Here is a 16,886-nt window from a genome sequence, read left to right as displayed (position 1 = left end):
CAGAATCCACCACCAAAGACAGAGCCCTCCCAGTGCCTTCCCAGTGCTCAAGACTACGGAGGAGTAGCCCTTTGTATGCCCTGAACCCATAGTCAGGCCCAGGTTCACAGGCTAAAACCTGGATCTTTTGCCAGGCTGCACCATATACTATTTCATTTAATCACAACAATCCCACGAAGTAGGTACTATTATTATTCCCATTTTTATAGATGACAAAACTAAGACTCAGAAGTTAAGCAATTTACCCAAAGTTATACATGTGCTAGTAAGTGTTGGAGATAGATTTTTAAACCCAGGTCCATCTGGCTTTTGCAGCCCATGTTCTCAAATTCACTGGAGTGCAGAGTAGCACCAAGTGCCTTTCACCACTGCTGACCCGCTTCAGGTACTGCCTTCCTGGCTGTAGGCCTGAACACCCAGCCAGGTGTTTTTCTAAGCCCTGTCTCCTCATCACATCCTTCTCCCTCCTGCCAATGAAACTCAACAGTAAGTCATCACACCAGGCTGCCTGACAAATGAATCTCTTTTGCATTTCCTCAGACCACAGGCATCCATCCCAACTGTCTCCCCAACCTTATGCTCCATTGCTCCTCTGAGGGTTTGGCTCACATTCCTCACTGAACTTTTGCTTATGCCATTTGCCCTTCTTGGAATGCCCTTCCAAACACTTCAAGAGCTGTCAGGTCCAGAAGACTCCTAATTTCCTCAATCCAGTGGTCTCACACAGTTCTCAATGGCAAGGCCAGAAATGCCCCCAGAAAGCTCCTCTGGCCTAATACCCAATCAGGAATCTGGAAAGAGCAAAGAGGACTTATTCTAGTCCTAATAGAGTCAGGAGGGTGAGAAAGGATGCCCGTGCAGCTGTTCCTTTCCGATCCTTAGCCACTGTTTCGATCTCGAAATCTTGTTTGGGACAAGGGGTAAAAAATGTTAAGGGAGAAGTGGGGTTGAAAAGGTGCAGCTGAAAGACTTCCCAAAAGAGAGATGCATTTAGGAGCTATATAAATGGTCTATCTTCCTATAACATAAATTTTTCTGGATCATTTTGGGGAAAGAGTGAAAATCTGTAATTTAAAGCATTTTATTCTATTTTAAGTTTTAAAGGAACATTAGGCAATTAAAAGCAAAATTCTCCCAAAATTTTAAGCTAAAACATGAAATTGCTAAGAAATTCCGTGCTTGTAGAGGGAAAATTCGGACTCTTCCCCCAACTAGGGCTGATTCCCTTTGCTCTGAGGTTGGGACATGAGTGGGAACTCAGTGCCTGGCACCTAGTGAAGGCAGCTATTGTGATCTCCAGGGTCCGGGGATGGGAGGGAGGCTCAGTGCCCAAAGGTGTGTGGCCCAGCCAGAGGCCGTGGGAAGGTCAGTGCCCAAGAGTGAGGCCCAGCCAGAGGCCATGGGAAGGGTCAGTCCTGTGTCCCCGGTGTACTCTCGGCCACACAGGCTGAGCGAGAGGGTGGAGAGTGGCAGTCACTGGCTCCGCCCCCTCTCTCTCGCCCCGCCCCTGCACTGCCTCCGCGTGGTTCTCTAGAGCCGCAGCTCAGACTCGGTGGTCTCCAGGCAGCTCCAGTTTGACGTGGTTTGGCAGAGGGAACCGCAAGCCCCCAAGTGGTCCGTCTGTGGCTTCTCCCCGAAAAAGATCGAGGAACGCGGTCTGCCGGCAAAATTGGACTCCACCGGCTTCTGACGACAAGCCAGGGACTGAGAGTCTCCGAATCCTGGACAAGTGATTGTCCCCAGGGGAAGGACAGGCCGGGGTCGCCATTCCAAACCGCTATGGCCGCGCCCGCCCGCCGTCTGTGCCATATCGCTTTCCACGTGCCCGCGGGGCTGCCCCTCGCCCGGGATCTGCAGCGCCTCTTCGGCTTCCAGCCCCTGGCGGTGCGGGAAGCAGACGGCTGGCGGCAGCTGGCTCTGCGCAGCGGCGACGCGGTCTTTTTGGTGAACGAGGGCGCGGGGCCCGCAGAGCCGCTGTATGGCCTGGACCCGCATCATGCGGTGCCCGGTGCCACGAACCTGTGCTTCGACGTGGCCGACGCGGGCGCCGCCGCCCGGGCGCTGGCGGCGCTCGGCTGCAGCGTGCCGGTGCCCCCTGTCAGCATGCGGGATGAGCAGGGCGCCGCCACCTACGCCGTGGTCAGCTCGCCGGCCGGCAAGCTCAGCCTGACGCTGCTGGACCGCACTGGCTTCTGCGGGCCCTTCCTGCCCGGCTTTAGGCCTGTGCCCTCCGCACCTGGCCCGGGCTGGGTCAGCCACGTGGACCACCTGACCTTGGCCTGCACCCCCAGCAGCTCCCCAAAACTGATGCGCTGGTTCCACGACTGTCTAGGCTTTCACCACCTGCCGCTGAGCCCAGGTGAGGATCCGGAGCTGGGCCTGGAGGTGGCAGCAGAGTCGGGGCGCGGGGGGCTGAGGCTTACCGCGCTGCGGGCCCCTACGGGTAGTGCTGTCCCTACCCTCGTGCTGGCCGAGTCCCTGCTGGGGGTCACTAGCCGACAGGACCAAGTGGAGCAGTTTCTGGCCCGGAATGGGGGACCTGGACTGCAGCACGTGGGGCTATACACACCAAATATCATGGAAGCCACTGAGGGGGTGGCAGGGGCCGGGGGTCAGCTCCTGACTCCTCCAGAGGCCTACTACCAGCAGCCAGGCAAGGAGAAGCAGATCCTGGCTGCAGGGCATGAGCCTAGCCTGCTGGCCCGACAGGGTGTCTTGCTAGATGGTGACAGAGGCAAGTTTCTGCTTCAGGTCTTCACCAAGTCCCTATTTGCAGAGGACACTTTCTTCCTGGAGCTGATTCAAAGGCAGGGGGCCACTGGATTTGGCCAGGGCAACATTCGGGCCCTGTGGCAGTCCGTGCAGGAGCAAGCTGCCAGGGTCCAGGAAGCCTGAGAAGGGCTGAAGCTGGGTGTAGCCACCTGTCCTGGAGCACTGGGGAGCCCAGCACAGGGCCTGCTGGAACTGAGAGACACCCACAGAGGCCTGGAGTGAAAGGTTTTGTCTAGGGGCTAGGTGTGGCCTCCATCTCATGGTGCCAGAAGTTGAATCTCACAGGGGTCCAAAGAGATGGGATTTTTTTTTAAACTGTGAAACGTTTCTCATATTGTCTATATCTAATATATACGCAAAGTGTAAAGAATAAAGGAATTACACAATTAGGAAACAGAACATAACCAATATTTTTGAACCCTCCTTGTGTCCTTCTCTGACCCCATTTCTCTCCACCACACCCCCAATATTATGATTAAAAACCCTCTGCTTTTCTGTATTGTTTCACTGCATATGTAATGTATCCCTAAATAAATGATTTATTATTTGAGGTAGGAGTCTAAGACAAAACAAATCCTCCTCTGTGATTCCCCTCTCCCTAGGGACCAGCCACTGCAGGTGGGAGGGGCTGAGTCAGAGCTGAGCTCAACCACCTGCTCTAGGGTGATAACACAACTCCAATCAGAGCTGACCAGAGACATGGACTGAGAGTGCTGGATGTCAGCCACTGGCAGGGGATCCCTGCAGCTGCCTTCTTCTCTTCTGGGGCTGGAGGAGGACAGAACACTCAGGACAGAACGCTCCCCTCCTCCATCTGCCCAGGGCTGGCTAGGAGCTCAGCATTGGAAGTCAGGACCAAGCAGGACTTTACCACTTTCTGGGTCCCTCAGAGGTGAGGAGTGAGGGGGCTAAGGAGAAGGTGGAAAGTCGCAAGAATGACTACAAAAATCAGCACTTTATTAAACAGGATTCTCAGGGGGTGGGGGCTTCCAGAGGCATCACTGTGTTGCACTATTGAGGCTGGGTGCATCAGCAGGGGATGTGGGGCTGAAAGAAACTATCCAGGACTTGCTGGCCTGCGCTGGGCTTTTTCCGTCTGGACAGGGTGGACACCTGGGATCTTTTGGAACCCTGTGCAGAAGCCAAAGGAAGGAGGTACTGAGGGGGCAACAGAGAATCTTCTCCTTCCACCCCTCCCCCCACACCACTGATCTAGCTCAGATTCTAGGCTTATATTGTAAAGCTTCCATCCTGTCACCAGTATCTAACTCTTCGATCAACTCTCTAAAAGGCAGCCTGAGGACTTCCCTGGTGGTACAGTGGTTAAGAATCCGCCTGCCAATGCCGGGGACATGGGTTTGAGCCCTGGTCCAGGAAGATCCCACGTGCCGCGGAGCAACTAAGCCCGTGCACCACAACTACTGAGCCTGCGCTCTAGAGCCCGCGAGCCACAACTACTGAAGCCCGCGCACCTAGAGCCCTAGAGCCCGTGCTCCGAAACAAGAGAAGCCACTGCGATGAGAAGCTCGTGGCGCACCACAACGGAGTAGCCCCCGCTCGCCGCAACTAGAGAAAGCCCGCACGCAGCAACAAAGACCCAACGCAGCCAAAAATAAATAAATAAATTAAAAAAAAAAAAAAAAGGCAGCCTGAGGCAGTCTTCCTAAGATGCAAAGATGACTCCTCTCTCCATCTAAAATGCTTCAGTGGCCTGGAGTGCTCATCCCTGACTGGCCTGGGCAGGCCCTGCTCACTGCTCCAACTAAAACCAAATGCTCACAGCTCCTTGAGCACTGCAGACTGTACTGTACCCCACCTTTGCTCACACTACTCTTGGGCCTGGAAAGAACGTCTTTACAGCTGATTCCCCTTCCAAACCTGGAGAAAATAATTCCTTTCTAGGACCCAGGTTACCAGCTACTCCTTGCAAGCAGTCATTCCTGATTCTTGCCTCCTAGATAAAAATGACAGTTCCCCACTTCATATCCCACAAAATCTTGTACAAACATTTCACACACCTGTGACACTACTGTCTCCATCATTTGCTCTTGTCCCCTCTCTACCGTGGACCCAGATTGTAAAGTCTGGTCAAGAACTATTTCTCTTGCCCCAGTGAAGTCTGTCGTGGAGACTGTTCACCCCAACGTGCATCATTTACCTCACTGAAAACCTGTGGATTTGGTCTTAGAGAGAGATGGCTGGGTGAGGGCCAAGACACTCACCTTGCAGGTTCCTGGCTGTTGGCCCTCGTACACACGGTACACCTAGACAAGAAGAGAGGAGGAAAGTGCAGAGCTGGCATCTGACCCCAAAGAGCCCTCATCTTCATGCCCCAGCACCTTTGTTTAAAATGTTTTGTTTGCTTACGTAGTAACAGGTTCACTTAGAACATGTAGGAAACACAAAAAGTACAATGAAGACAACTAAGGTAGTGCCTTTTTCATGGCGGTGGAGACAGCAGCGGTGTGAAACTCCTCCCGGGTCAGCCAGCGAGCTCCAGGTGGTACTATGGTCACTGGGGTCTGTTCTTCCAGGGCCAGACCATATACTTGATATGTCAGCTTGATGTGAGAGAAGGTGTGGACCACCTGGGGGGAGCACCAAGAGGCTGAAACAGACCTGTGGATGTGGCCACAGAAGCCATCATTCCTGGTCCCTCCTCTGCTCACTCACCTGTCCCAGGTGCCGAAGGCGGGTGGCTGGGAGGGGCCCAACCCAACTCTGCAGTGCCTGCAGCAGGGCCTTGCGCTGGTGCTGCTCTGAGGGTTCTGCAGTCACAGATGGGAACTCCCACAGTCCTGCCAGCAGACCTGAGAGGGAGGGCAGCCAGGTATCAGTTAGGCCTTAGCTACTGATGCCTCTATTTCTTCCTTGTTGCTCATGCAACCCCCCTGCACTCCCAGGATCAAGGTACCTGAGTTGGGCCTCTGCACCAGCAGAATTCGGGCACCCCCAAGGGCCCTGGGCTGCTCCAGAACACAGGTGGCAGAGCACTCCTCCCTGGGGGGCCTGCGACTGACCTTTCTGGGAAAGTTGGTCACTCCCAGGGTCTGGTCCCAGGGCTCTGTGGGAGGTGCACACAGCTGGCACTGTCCAGTGTTGGGAGCTAGGAACAGAGATCCAAGAGCCCCACTCAGGCCAGGTGGGCTTAGGTGCCAACTCCAAAGAGCAGGCCCTGGCCCAGCTCTATAGAATCTTACTCAGACTGTAGAATGAAATGGAATGAGGCAACCACAGGCAGCTCCTCAACAGTGCAGGGAAGGGCTAGGGTTGGCACTCACCACACTCCTCCACATCACGACTGCCTGGCAGGCTCCGTGAGGCTGAGAGCTGCTCCTGCTCCACCTGAGAGGCATAGACAGGGCAGGATGTCATGGGGCAGGGGTCACTCCCTAGGACCCCTGACTGCCCCTTCCCCAGAAGGCTCACTCTCTGGCGTGCCCGGCACAGGCTCTGCACAGGGCACTGGCTGCAGAGCGGGCGCTGCGGGGTGCACACTGTGGCCCCCAGCTCCATGGCTGCTTGATTAAAGTCCCCTGGCCGGGCTGGCTCCACCAGCTGCTGGGCTAGGCTCCTACAAGAAGGGAACGCTGCTGTGAGCCAAAGATGCTTTGGAGACAACTCTTCCAATCTGCCCCATTACTCCAATATCCTACCAGAGCTGCTGGGAAACAAGGGTGCTGCTGGGATCAGCACCAATGGCTCGGACACGGCATAGCACCCGTACTACGTTCCCATCCACCACACCGGTTGCCTGGCACAGAGGAGTCCAGAAGTCAGCCAGGTCTGGGAGGAAGGAAGGTGGGCACGCACAATAGGGGGGTGGGCTATGGGCTCACCTGGCCAAAGGCAATGGAAGCAATGGCTCTGGCTGTGTACCGCCCCACACCAGGCAGGAGCCGCTGCAGGGTCTCCGCTGTATGTGGCATGTGGCCCCCTAGCTCCTCTACCACCTGATTGGGATGGGAAGACTCAAGGTTATAAGATACCTGAGGCCCTCGGGCTCCCCCGCCCCCCACCTACCTTCCGGGCTCCTTCCTGTAGCCGCCGGCCTCGAGAGTAATAGCCCAGGCCAGACCAGAGCTGGTTTACCTCCTGTGGGTGGGGTCAGAGGTCAGAGGGATTAGAGGTCGGTCCTCAGTAGTCCCCATTCCCCGACGCTAGGGTGGCTCTCACCTCCAGGGAAGCACTGGCCAGGTCCTGCAGCGTAGGCCACTTCTACAGCCCAAAGGCAGGCAAAAAGAGATGAGGCCAAAGGTGAAGGAGGTGGAGGAAGCCTTCTTTATTCCCACCCCAAAGGAGTCATCTGGGGTCTGGACCATGACCCTCCCCTTCATTCCCTGAAGTCACCTGCATCCATCGGGTATAATAGTCGATCACCGTGGCAACCTGGGTCTGCTGCAGCATGACCTCTGAGACCCACACTGGGGAAGAAGGGTTGGTATGAGGACACTGCTAACCAGCCCTGCTCCTAGCCCACAGACCCAGACCTGAGAGCGTCCAGGCAAAGCAAACCTGCTCTCAGGAGATGTACTCACCAGCGTATGCCCGCCTGTCCAGGTCCACCTCACCCTCCACCTGCCAATGAAATCCCAGATGGGCAGTTAGTGCAGAGGGGGCTGGGCACCAGCCTCCCCCACTCCACCGTCCTTGTCCCTCACCCACCTACCTGCCTTCTCCAGGGTAGGTCCCGCTTCTCTCGGTCATACCAGCTCAGCAGGCTCTTCCGGAAGACTGTGACCTCAGCTGTGTCTCTGAATAGATGGTACGGGGAGACAGGGGCCTGCAATCTCACCTCCTCCTGCTGCCTGGCCAGGCCTGCTGGAACCTCAGAAAACTCAGGGATCATCCTTGCATAGGGTGTGCACCAGCAATCTGGGGCACTGTGGCCTGGTTTCAGTCTGTTCCACTTAAAGCTTCCCCCACCCCCAAGCCCTTGCCTGAGCTTGGGACCTGGAGTCTCTAGCCCTGGGTAGCCTTAGCCAAGTTTCTGGCCTTCATTTTCCCAGGGTGATACCCCTGGCTCCTTTGTCTCTGGGTCATAATGAAACTCCAAGTTTCAGCCAAGCATAATATATACCTGTGCAGGGCCTTCCCATTTACAAAACACTGACAGGCTGATAAACTCATCTGATCCCATGAGAGCCAAGTGAGGAAGGAAATGCACAGACTACTACGCCATATCACTGGTAAGAAAGCAGCTATTCAGAGCAATTATCCCAAAGCCACAGAGCAAAGTCAGAATTAGAACCTTAATTAGTTCCTTAATGCCTTGATACATACCATGCTCCCTTCCCAGCCTGAATCTGTCCCCTTTCATGGCCAATTAAACCAGCCCCTGAGTCTCTAAGACCAAGCTCCTCACCGTCAGGTGCAGATGGCTTGGCCTGGCTGCTGCTGAGGGCACGTTTCTCCCTTCCCTCCTGGCTGGATGCCTGCTTCCTGCAACGACTTCGACTTCCCACAGCTGCTCGTGGCTTCCTCATGATTGACTAGAATGGAAAGTCCCAGCCAAAGTAGTCAGTCGCCATGAGGCTGAATCTTAGGGCCCCGCAGAGGGTAAAGCTACCTTCCTCCCCACACCATTCATATAAAGTGTCTAACTTTTCTCCAAGCACTCCCCAGATGCTCATGGGTTTGCTCTTGGCTGGCTGTGGCACTGAGGTATGACCAGTAGGGCTGACGTTCTGCAAGCGGCCTCAGAGGGACCAGCATTAGTATAGTCTTGGAGACATAAACAAAATAAGAGGCCAGGGCTGGGCTGAGTCAAGGACCAAAGCCTCCTATGCGGGAGCACCTGTGTATCCCTGGGAATACAGGTGTAGGTAGGAGGTTTACCTGCTTAGAGATGTAGCACATGTACACCGAAACAGCCTTTAGTAATCATCTAGTCCAAACCCTCATGCTATGGAAAGTAGAAACCTCTGTGATAATGACTTAAAACATAAAATGCAAAGGGGGGGGGGGGAGGAGAAACCAAGGATCAGAGAGGGGAAAGATTTGCCTGAGAGAAGATGGCAAACTGGGGCGGAGGGGGCACGGAGATGAGCTATTTTTATTCCTAATCTTCTCCTGATTTAGTAGATCACAGCCGCCTATCCATTAGTAATGAGAAAACACATCTGGTTGATCTTCACTCTTCCCTTACTGTTCTGGCCGCCTTTAATCTAATACCTAAGAATAGCTAACAGTTAGTGAGTGTTATATGTCAGACCCTATGCTAAGTGCTTTACCAGATTTCTCAATCTCCTGACAACTCCATGAGGTATGTTCTAGGATTACTTCCATTTCAGTTATAAGGAAACAGGCTTGTGATTAAGCAACTTTTCAATTCAAACTCCGAAGGTCTGCCTGCAGAGCTTGCACCTGGCTATACTGCAGTCCCTGCTGAGCCTCTGTTTCAAACTCTCTCCTCAAACTTTTAAATTCACACCTCATTTTCATCAAGAGATTGCTTCCTCCACCTGAGAAAGGAATGAATGTACAAACGTACATCACGTACCTCCATCTGCACTTTCCTTCTCCTTTATCCCATTATATGGAGGAATGTTCCCTCCTCCTCCTCCAATCCCTTCTACAAGACCTACCCCCTCCACTTCCTAGCCAAACTTCCTTAACCAAACTCGCTGACTTCCATCATTCATTCTACAATCTGTTCTCTAAAGACTAAAGCAATCTTTTAAGACATGATCATGTCACTTTTTTACTTAAAATCTTCAATAGCTTCCCATTAACTCATTAAACAAATATTTATGGAGCAGTTTTAGGTACTTGGAATACTTCAGTAAATAAAACATCAAAGGTTCCTGGAGCTTATATTATTATTATTTTTAAAATTTTATTATTTGAAGTCTATAGATGATTTATTTTTTGGCCACACTGTGTGGCATGTAGGACCTTAGTTCCCCGACCGGGGATTGAATCCGTGTCCCCTGCATTGGGAGCATGGAGTCTTAACCACTGGACCACCAGGGAAGTCCCAGAGCTTATGTTCTAATGGGAAATAAACAATGCATACAATCAGTAAATCATATAGGATGTTAGGTGATAAATACTAGCATAAAGAGGAAAAGTAGAGCAGTGAAGGGGATGAGTGGGTAGGGGTGTGGGAGTGTTGCAATTTTAAAGAAGGTGGTCAAGGTGGGCCTTATTAAAGTGATATTTGACGAATGACTTAAAGCAGTTGGAGTCAGCCATGTGAATGGATACCTGTGGGAAAGGCATCCTAAGAAGCTAGTGCAAAAGCCCTAAGGAGGCTGCCTGGTGTTTGTAGAACAATGAGGAAGCCAGCATGGTTAGAATGGAAAGAGGAAGGGGTGAGGAGTTGATGAGGTCAGAGAGGTAAAGAAAGTGGAGAGCCTAGGACTACAAAGTACCTTGTAGGCCACTGGGGAGGGCTTTGGCTGTCACACCCATTGCTCTTAGAAGCCAATCCGCTTAATATAAGCTTTGTAGGCTCCAACAAGCCCCATCCCCCTTGCTCACTACGCAACAGCCATGTTGTCCTGAAATAGTTGGTTCAAAATCCCCAAGTGTCTGTCCTCCTTGAGGCCTCACCCAATCCATTTCCTCTGCTTGGAAAGCTCTTCTATGTTTTACCTAACAGATTCTCATTTTTCAGGTCTTGACTTAAATGTCCAAATCAGATCCCCCCCAGTCTTACCCTCTGTGTACTTATCCATTGTTGCTCTTATACCAATTTTAATTCCATATTTATTTGTGATTCTTTGATCAGTGTCTGCTTCCCCCACTTAACTGTAAAACTCCATGAAAACAAGGACTGGGTATCTTTTGTTGGCTGTTGTGTCCCCAAAGCCGAGCACGGTGCCAGGCAAATTGTATGTAATACTTGTTAAACTAATTTGGGATGGGGGATAGTAAAAGGAGGTTCCCCCTTTTCCAGAATGGGAACAATCCAAACAATTCAGAATAATGAAAAGACTTGAGAGAAAGGTTGAAGATGGACTGAAAACAGCAAATAATCAAAGAGATAAAGGGTTGAGAGTCCTTGGTGGGAAGCAGAACCCTTGGAAAAGGGCTAGTCTACGGCAGGGACAACTCTCGCAGTAGCAGGAATCATGTCCAAAACACCTCAAGGTCAACTATATCTCCTAATTACTTACAATTTGTCCCTGACGGAGGCTTAATTCAAATCCTTATTATCACGCGCATGGATTGTTTCAAAAGTGTTCCTACTAGCCGGTCGCTCTCACCCTCCGCAGCCTCATCTCCTGTCTCCGTCCCGCCTTCTTTCACTTCCTGGAACGCCGTGAGCTCTCCACCCTCCCTGGCAGCTTACCCCTTCCCAAATATCCTTCTTTCCCCTACACTCCCCGGTCTTTGTATAACACGTACGCGCGCTTTGAGCTTAGCTCAGGCAGCGCCACATCCTCTGGGGATCCCCACCCCGGGGCCGAATCGATGAAGACAGGGTAACGCGAAGGCCCACGTTCCCACTGCGTTGTACGCAGAGGAAAAATTACCTCCAGAGCGATCTCTAGCGCCCAGCTCCCCGACGAACTCCAGGGGGCGTGGCTCCGGCCAATCCGGGCGGTGAACCGGCCCACGCCAGCCAATAGGCTCCTAGCGCGCGCCAGGCTGGCTCCACCGCGCCAGACCCGGGAGGTCTGAACGGAAATCCGACCAGTCGGCGACTCCGGGGGCAGAGCCCCGCCCCGTCCCCGACTGCTGGAGTGAAGTGAGGAGACGAAGAGGAAGTCCCGCGTGCGCACTGACTATACAACGAGGGACCTCGGTGTCATGGCCGCCGACGGTGACGATGGCGCAGCCTCAGCTCCAGCCGTCTCTGACAGTGAGTGGCTTCCCAGGGGCTCTTTAAAAGCCTGTGCGCTACGGCGGAGGGGAGGGGAGGGTCTCGGGCTCGTAGTTCTAAGAAACCGATCTCAAGTTTCAGAGGACTAGCGCCTTCTTTCTGAACCAGCCACGAGGAGACTACAAGTCCCGGTGTGCACGGCGGTTCCGCCTGCAAAAGCCTGGAGTCTTGGGTGCAGGGCATGTGGGGGCATGTCGGGAGATGTAGTCTGGAGCTCATGGCTCTGTTAGGTTGGGGAGGTTGGGAGTTGTGGTCCACAGGAAGTGGGACGGATTGGGGCGTTATTTATCAGGCTCCGGGGCATACTGGCTACTGCCGCCGCTTGTGGCCATGAACGGTAGTATATAGCCTTTGGGATATTAAAGGGGCCGAAGTCCTCAAGCCTTGCAAAATATTTCCTGCAGGATGTGAGGAACAGGAACCTCACAGATCATCTAGTCCTACCTTCCTTACAGGTTTTGATGCTGAGAGGGAAGAAATGTTCCCAGAGTCTCAATAAGCCACTGGAAGACCCAGGCTTTCTCTCCCCAATTTCAGGACATTGTTCACTCCAAGGCCTGTGTATAGAGTATATGTGATACACTTGAGGAGAAAGCTGCCATTTCTTGCCTTGAGGGAAACTGCCCCTGCCCCCAGCCACGGCCTAGCTTGGTATCTTTTCCCTTAGGCCCTTGCCTGAGCATTAACATCCATCATCCTCCTTATCCCCAGGTGGTGCCAGCCAAAGCACAAAATCTGGGGAGGAGCTAGTAGTCCAGGTTCCCGTGGTGGATGTGCAAAGTGAAAACTTCAAGGAGATGTGGCCATCCCTCCTGCTGGCCATAAAGACAGCTAGCTTTGTGGCTGTGGACACGGTGAGAGTTGGGAGTTGGGAGAGCACGTGGTTGTGAAAGGGCTGGTACTGTGGACCTAACACAACTCTCCCTTTATTGCCCCATAGGAACTGAGTGGGCTTGGGGACAGGAAGAGTTTGCTGAACCAGTAAGTATAAGCCCTGATCTCTTTAGTCCTAGCCTTGGCAGGACGGGCAGACCTCAACCCTGAAGTGGAGGTCACAGTTCTGGGTGGTTTGGGTCTTTCATGAAGCTAACTCCCAGCCACAGCCACCCCCAAACCCAACCCCAAGGTGCATCGAGGAACGTTACAAGGCCGTGTGTCATGCTGCCAGGACCCGTTCTATCCTCTCCCTGGGCCTCGCCTGCTTCAAGCAGCAGCCAGACAAGGTATGGGCTGATCTCACCTGCATCCCAGGTCTGTGGCTGTGGGGAGGAAGGTTGAGATCCTGGGGAACATCAGCTATGAGGTTTTTTTCTCCCAAGGCTGGATGTAGCAGAATCTCTTCCTCTCCCAGGGTGAACACTCATACCTGGCCCAGGTGTTCAATCTGACCCTGCTGTGCATGGAAGAGTATGTCATAGAACCAAAGTCTGTGCAGTTCCTGGTACAGCATGGCTTCAACTTCAACCAGCAGTACGCCCAGGGTATCCCCTACCACAAAGGCAATGACAAGGTAGGCCTCCAGCCTAGAGACTGCCCCTTCTGTGACTTCATTTCTTACTACTCTAGGCTGGGTGCATGGGGAGGATCTGCTTCTTAGGGAGTATGGAGAACCACTAGTGACAGAGCTGGGGAAACAAGACTGTTGTTACACTGGTGAATAAATCAGGTGAAAGCAAGGAGCGAGAGCCTTCCAGGTGAGGGAGCCTGGGATAAGTGTCCTGCAAGGCTCCCTAGGGGACTCTGTCCTTCCTGATGACCCCTTTCTTTCCACCCAGGGTGATGAGAGCCAGAGCCAATCAGTGAGGACACTGTTCCTGGAGCTAATCCGGGCCCGCCGGCCCCTTGTACTACACAACGGTCTTATAGACTTGGTGTTCTTGTACCAGAACTTCTATGCACACCTGCCTGAGAGTTTGGGAACCTTTACTGCTGACCTATGTGAAATGTTCCCAGCTGGCATTTATGACACCAAATATGCTGCTGAGTTTCACGCCCGCTTCGTGGCCTCCTACCTAGAATATGCCTTCCGGAAATGGTGAGGAACTGGTTGAGAGAATGGGGTGGGGCCTGGTATAAGCTTGACTATTTCATTCACTTAAGATATTTAGTGAGCACCTATCATGTGCCAGGCACTGTTTTAGGTGCTGAGGGTTCATCAGTGAACAAAACAGACAGAAACCCCTCTCATGGAGCTTATATGCTAGTGGACCAATACCCTTTTGCGATGTTACAGTGAGCGGGAAAATGGGAAGCAGCGGGCAGCTGGCAGCCCACACCTCACCCTGGAGTTCTGCAGCTATCCTTCTAGCATGAGCACCCATATTGACTACCGCTGCTGCATGCCCCCTGCAACCTACTGTATTCATTCCACCAGCATCTGTGACAACTTCTCGGTGAGAGCACCTGCCCATTTCCTGGGGGAGGGACGTCTGATGCCTGGAACCCCTCTCTAAGCTTTTTTCCTACCTCTAGGCCTATGGCTGGTGCCCCCTGGGACCACAGTGTCCTCGGTCCCATGATATTGACCTTATCATTGACACTGATGAAGCTGTGGTGGAGGACAAGAGGCGACGGCGACGACGTAGGGAGAAACGGCGGAGGTCTTCGTTGGGCCTGCCTGAGAAACAGACTTCTGGTGAAACTGAGGATGGTCCTCCCACCAAGCAGGTCTGTAGGGTTGGCCTCAAGCCTGAGGAAATTGAGCAGGAGGTGGCTGAGGATGAGACTGGGAACCAACGTGGCTCTGAGCAAGGTCACAAAAATGACTTGGAGATGGAGCAGAGAGCAGCAAGGCCTGACACAGCTGACATGGCCAGCTCAGAAGCTCCAGAGAGTCAAGTCACTCCTAACCCAGTGCCTGGGGATGGATTGCATCGGGCTGGTTTTGATGCCTTTATGACAGGTTACGTGATGGCCTACATGGGAGTGGGCCAAGGACCCCAGCCCTGTAACTCTGAACCATGGCTACCTGAATGCCACAACAAGGTATACCTGAGTGGCAAAGCTGTCCCCCTCACAGTGGCTAAGAGCCAGTTCTCCCGTTCTTCCAAAGCCCACAACCAGAAGATGAAGCTGGCTTGGGGCAGCAGCTGACCCAACTTCTACCCAGCACTCAGGGCCCACAAAGAGAAGCTGAGGGTGGAACAGAGGGGTCTGGATCCCTCTAGCCTGTGAGTATCCTACTCCCAACTACTAGGGGGCGGGGACAGGATCCTGGCAGAGATACTGCTGCATCACTCCTGGACCTTTGCCTTTACCCCAGAAGATGAGGAACAAGGATACAAGTAAGAAGGCTGACCAGCACCTGTAACACAGACTTTATTCATTTTTAAATCTCAAAGTGTCCTGGGAAAGTTTAAAAAAAAAAATCAACAGAAACAAGATATGAAAATATTTGACCAGCTTCATCTTTGGTTATTTCTTATTGTGGCTCTATAAGGACAGACTCTTCCCATAGCTCCGGCTGTAGCAGAAAGGGAAGAAATCAGTCCACGTATAAACCATTTAACCAACTGGGTGTATCACATGTTGACAAATACATAGAGCAGGCCCTAGGGCCTACAAAACCAGCCCTACTCCCAACACAAAGTTGAAAGTTTTATAGGGCAGAACATTAAGACTCCTTCATAAATATGAAAATAGATTAATCAACTGGAAAAGATCTTTGAATAGGTTAGCTGAGAGCCATGACCACCACTCTGCCTTGCCCTCCCCTTGCATAGAAATGTAGTGATGTGGTCTGACCGTGCAGTAAGTGCAAACAGCAATTATTCAAGTGTCTTAAACATTCTGGCAAGAAGCACCCCAGTCTTCAGGTCTGAGAAATAGCCATGCCCTTTATGGTCTCCTGGTCAGCTCCAGGTTCCATCCATTTTAGCTTATATGCCCCAGGAAAGGAAAGGAGACAGACCTGGGATAGGAGAAGAACCTGGGGTAATAGCTGCCTGCCAGTGCACACTAGAACTAGGAGTCCTCTGGTCCTGTCTGGGGAAGTCTGGGTGGGGGCCAGAGCTCCTTGCTGGATTTCAGAGGCTTGGTATTAACTGTTTGCCCTAACTAGGAAGGTGTCTCACTGCTGCCTCACCTCATACACAGCCATTGGGCACTGGGAACCCCAAAGATGAGCCTGGCTTGGCTTAGCCTGCCTGCTCTGTGGGCCCCAGGGAAGAGTCAAGGCTCTGCAGCAAGGGGGCCCTGTGGCTTCAGCTGAAGGTCCATCCCCAAGGTGAGGTGGGGATTAATGCCCCTTACCCATCCTGCTCTCCCTGGGTTTTCAGGCCTATGCCTGAGACAGAAAAGGGGACTGGAGCCAAGTCTCTTGGCCTTTCTTCTACCTCCATCTCCTCAGGGGCACCTGCAAGGCATGGACTGGCCCACTGAGACCTGGGCCCAAAACCGTTTTCTTCCTGGGGACTGGAGCAGTCCATGGCTTCATGGGCTGGAGCAGCTGGTAGGGCAGATGCTCGGAATGGTGGGATCTCCCTTACTCTGTACTTTTGACTACTGAGGCGTGGTAGCGGCCCATCAGATAGTGATTCTTCTCGGCCCACAAACGGACAAGCCTCCTGATGCAAGAACTCTGGTGAACTAGGCAAAGAACGCCACCGGCGAACAGGTGGGGCGAGGGGCTCCTGCCAATCAGCCATGGGCATAGTTCCAGGCCCTGGTGCATCCAGGTCAAATACCAGGGAGATGACAGACTTGCTGGGCAGGTCAAAGAACTTGACCTTGCCACCTTTGAGGTCCTGGCGAGCACTGAAAGGGTTGATTTTGGGGGCTCGGGCAGCATCACCTCGTTGTGGCTGGTAGTAGGGGTCCAAGACATTCACTGTACGTGGGGGCTTACTGGAGAAGATGTCTGACTGGCTTCGAGACAGCCAGATAGTACGTCTTGGGCGTGGGGACTTGGGAGGGATCTTGTCATCCAGTAAGCTCAGTCGCTTCACCCCAGGTCCTTTCTCCAAGAGTCCTGAAGAATAGTGAGTCAAGTCAGGGTTACTCTCACTAGTCATAAAAAATAGAAGCAGCACTTCATACCACAAAGTGTCACCACTCAGGAAAGCAAAGTAGGTTCTGTTCCCATTGCACCAATGAGAAAACAGACTCAGAAGGGAGGCAATATGCCAGCCCACAGCTCCAGGACTTTTTCAATCATCCCCTGCTCCTTTGCCTTTCTTCTGAACATGGGATCCTGTAATCACAGCCCTAGAGGGAAATCCCCCTCCCCCCACCATCCTAATATCCTCCCTTGGTGTCAGGTTGGACACTCTGGTCTAATCTC

The 16,886-nt window shown here is 52.8% G+C and overlaps 4 protein-coding genes across 9 annotated transcripts in view; 2 read left to right on the top strand and 2 right to left on the bottom strand.

Moving 5' to 3' along the window:
- Nucleotides 1-1,528: 1,528 nt before the first annotated feature.
- HPDL (4-hydroxyphenylpyruvate dioxygenase like) lies at nucleotides 1,529-3,331 on the top strand. The gene has a single exon (XM_059043169.2). It carries the CDS (start codon nucleotides 1,780-1,782, stop codon nucleotides 2,893-2,895), a length of 1,116 nt encoding a protein of 371 aa, XP_058899152.1. The 5' UTR covers nucleotides 1,529-1,779; the 3' UTR covers nucleotides 2,896-3,331.
- Nucleotides 3,332-3,708: 377 nt separating this feature from the next.
- MUTYH (mutY DNA glycosylase) lies at nucleotides 3,709-11,767 on the bottom strand. Its single transcript, XM_067008947.1, is given in 17 exon segments — nucleotides 3,709-3,809; nucleotides 3,811-3,903; nucleotides 4,995-5,036; nucleotides 5,208-5,360; nucleotides 5,446-5,582; nucleotides 5,687-5,878; nucleotides 6,054-6,117; nucleotides 6,202-6,346; nucleotides 6,429-6,526; nucleotides 6,612-6,725; nucleotides 6,796-6,867; nucleotides 6,949-6,990; nucleotides 7,123-7,196; nucleotides 7,311-7,350; nucleotides 7,442-7,593; nucleotides 8,138-8,264; nucleotides 11,256-11,767. Coding segments are annotated over 16 exon segments (1,578 nt in total). The 5' UTR covers nucleotides 8,259-8,264; nucleotides 11,256-11,767; the 3' UTR covers nucleotides 3,709-3,770.
- TOE1 (target of EGR1, exonuclease) lies at nucleotides 11,350-15,003 on the top strand. 4 transcript variants are annotated; one of them, XM_067008962.1, is made up of 8 exons: nucleotides 11,350-11,584; nucleotides 12,317-12,459; nucleotides 12,546-12,586; nucleotides 12,774-12,828; nucleotides 12,957-13,115; nucleotides 13,381-13,640; nucleotides 13,839-13,998; nucleotides 14,078-15,003. In XM_067008962.1, the coding sequence occupies exons 1-8, from the start codon at nucleotides 11,533-11,535 to the stop codon at nucleotides 14,696-14,698; spliced, it is 1,491 nt and encodes a 496-aa protein (XP_066865063.1). In that variant the 5' UTR covers nucleotides 11,350-11,532; the 3' UTR covers nucleotides 14,699-15,003. The 4 variants fall into 4 exon arrangements, with proteins under 4 accessions (XP_066865063.1, XP_058898856.1, XP_066865074.1 ...); XM_059042873.2 differs by having other exon boundaries at nucleotides 12,732-12,828; XM_067008973.1 differs by lacking the exon at nucleotides 12,317-12,459 and having other exon boundaries at nucleotides 11,476-11,584.
- TESK2 (testis associated actin remodelling kinase 2) overlaps nucleotides 14,901-16,886 on the bottom strand; it is a 134,731-nt gene continuing 132,745 nt past the window's right edge. For 2 of the 3 annotated variants that reach the window (XM_067008936.1, XM_067008939.1), the window contains one exon: nucleotides 14,907-16,574. In XM_067008936.1, coding sequence (XP_066865037.1) covers nucleotides 15,853-16,574 — 722 coding nt within the window. In that variant the 3' untranslated portion in view covers nucleotides 14,907-15,852. Of the gene's footprint in view, nucleotides 16,575-16,886 lie in introns of all 3 variants that reach the window. The other variant, XM_059042855.2, reaches the window with a different exon arrangement.

The sequence above is a fragment of the Kogia breviceps genome, chromosome 1 (assembly GCF_026419965.1).
Source record: "Kogia breviceps isolate mKogBre1 chromosome 1, mKogBre1 haplotype 1, whole genome shotgun sequence".
Lineage (NCBI taxonomy): Eukaryota > Metazoa > Chordata > Mammalia > Artiodactyla > Physeteridae > Kogia > Kogia breviceps.
The sequence above is the reverse complement of the archived record's forward strand: the minus strand, read 5'-3'. Positions and strand labels throughout refer to the sequence as shown.

What these genes read in the sequence shown, in the direction of transcription:
- HPDL (XM_059043169.2), top strand. Translation starts at nt 1,780, where the DNA reads ATGGCCGCGCCCGCCCGCCGTCTGTGCCATATCGCTTTCCACGTGCCC.
- TOE1 (XM_059042873.2), top strand. Translation starts at nt 11,533, where the DNA reads ATGGCCGCCGACGGTGACGATGGCGCAGCCTCAGCTCCAGCCGTCTCT. An exon ending in GCTTTGTGGCTGTGGACACG is followed by an intron (nt 12,460 to 12,545) that starts GTGAGAGTTGGG and finishes ATTGCCCCATAG; the next exon opens with GAACTGAGTGGGCTTGGGGA. An exon ending in GCATCTGTGACAACTTCTCG is followed by an intron (nt 13,999 to 14,077) that starts GTGAGAGCACCT and finishes TCCTACCTCTAG; the next exon opens with GCCTATGGCTGGTGCCCCCT.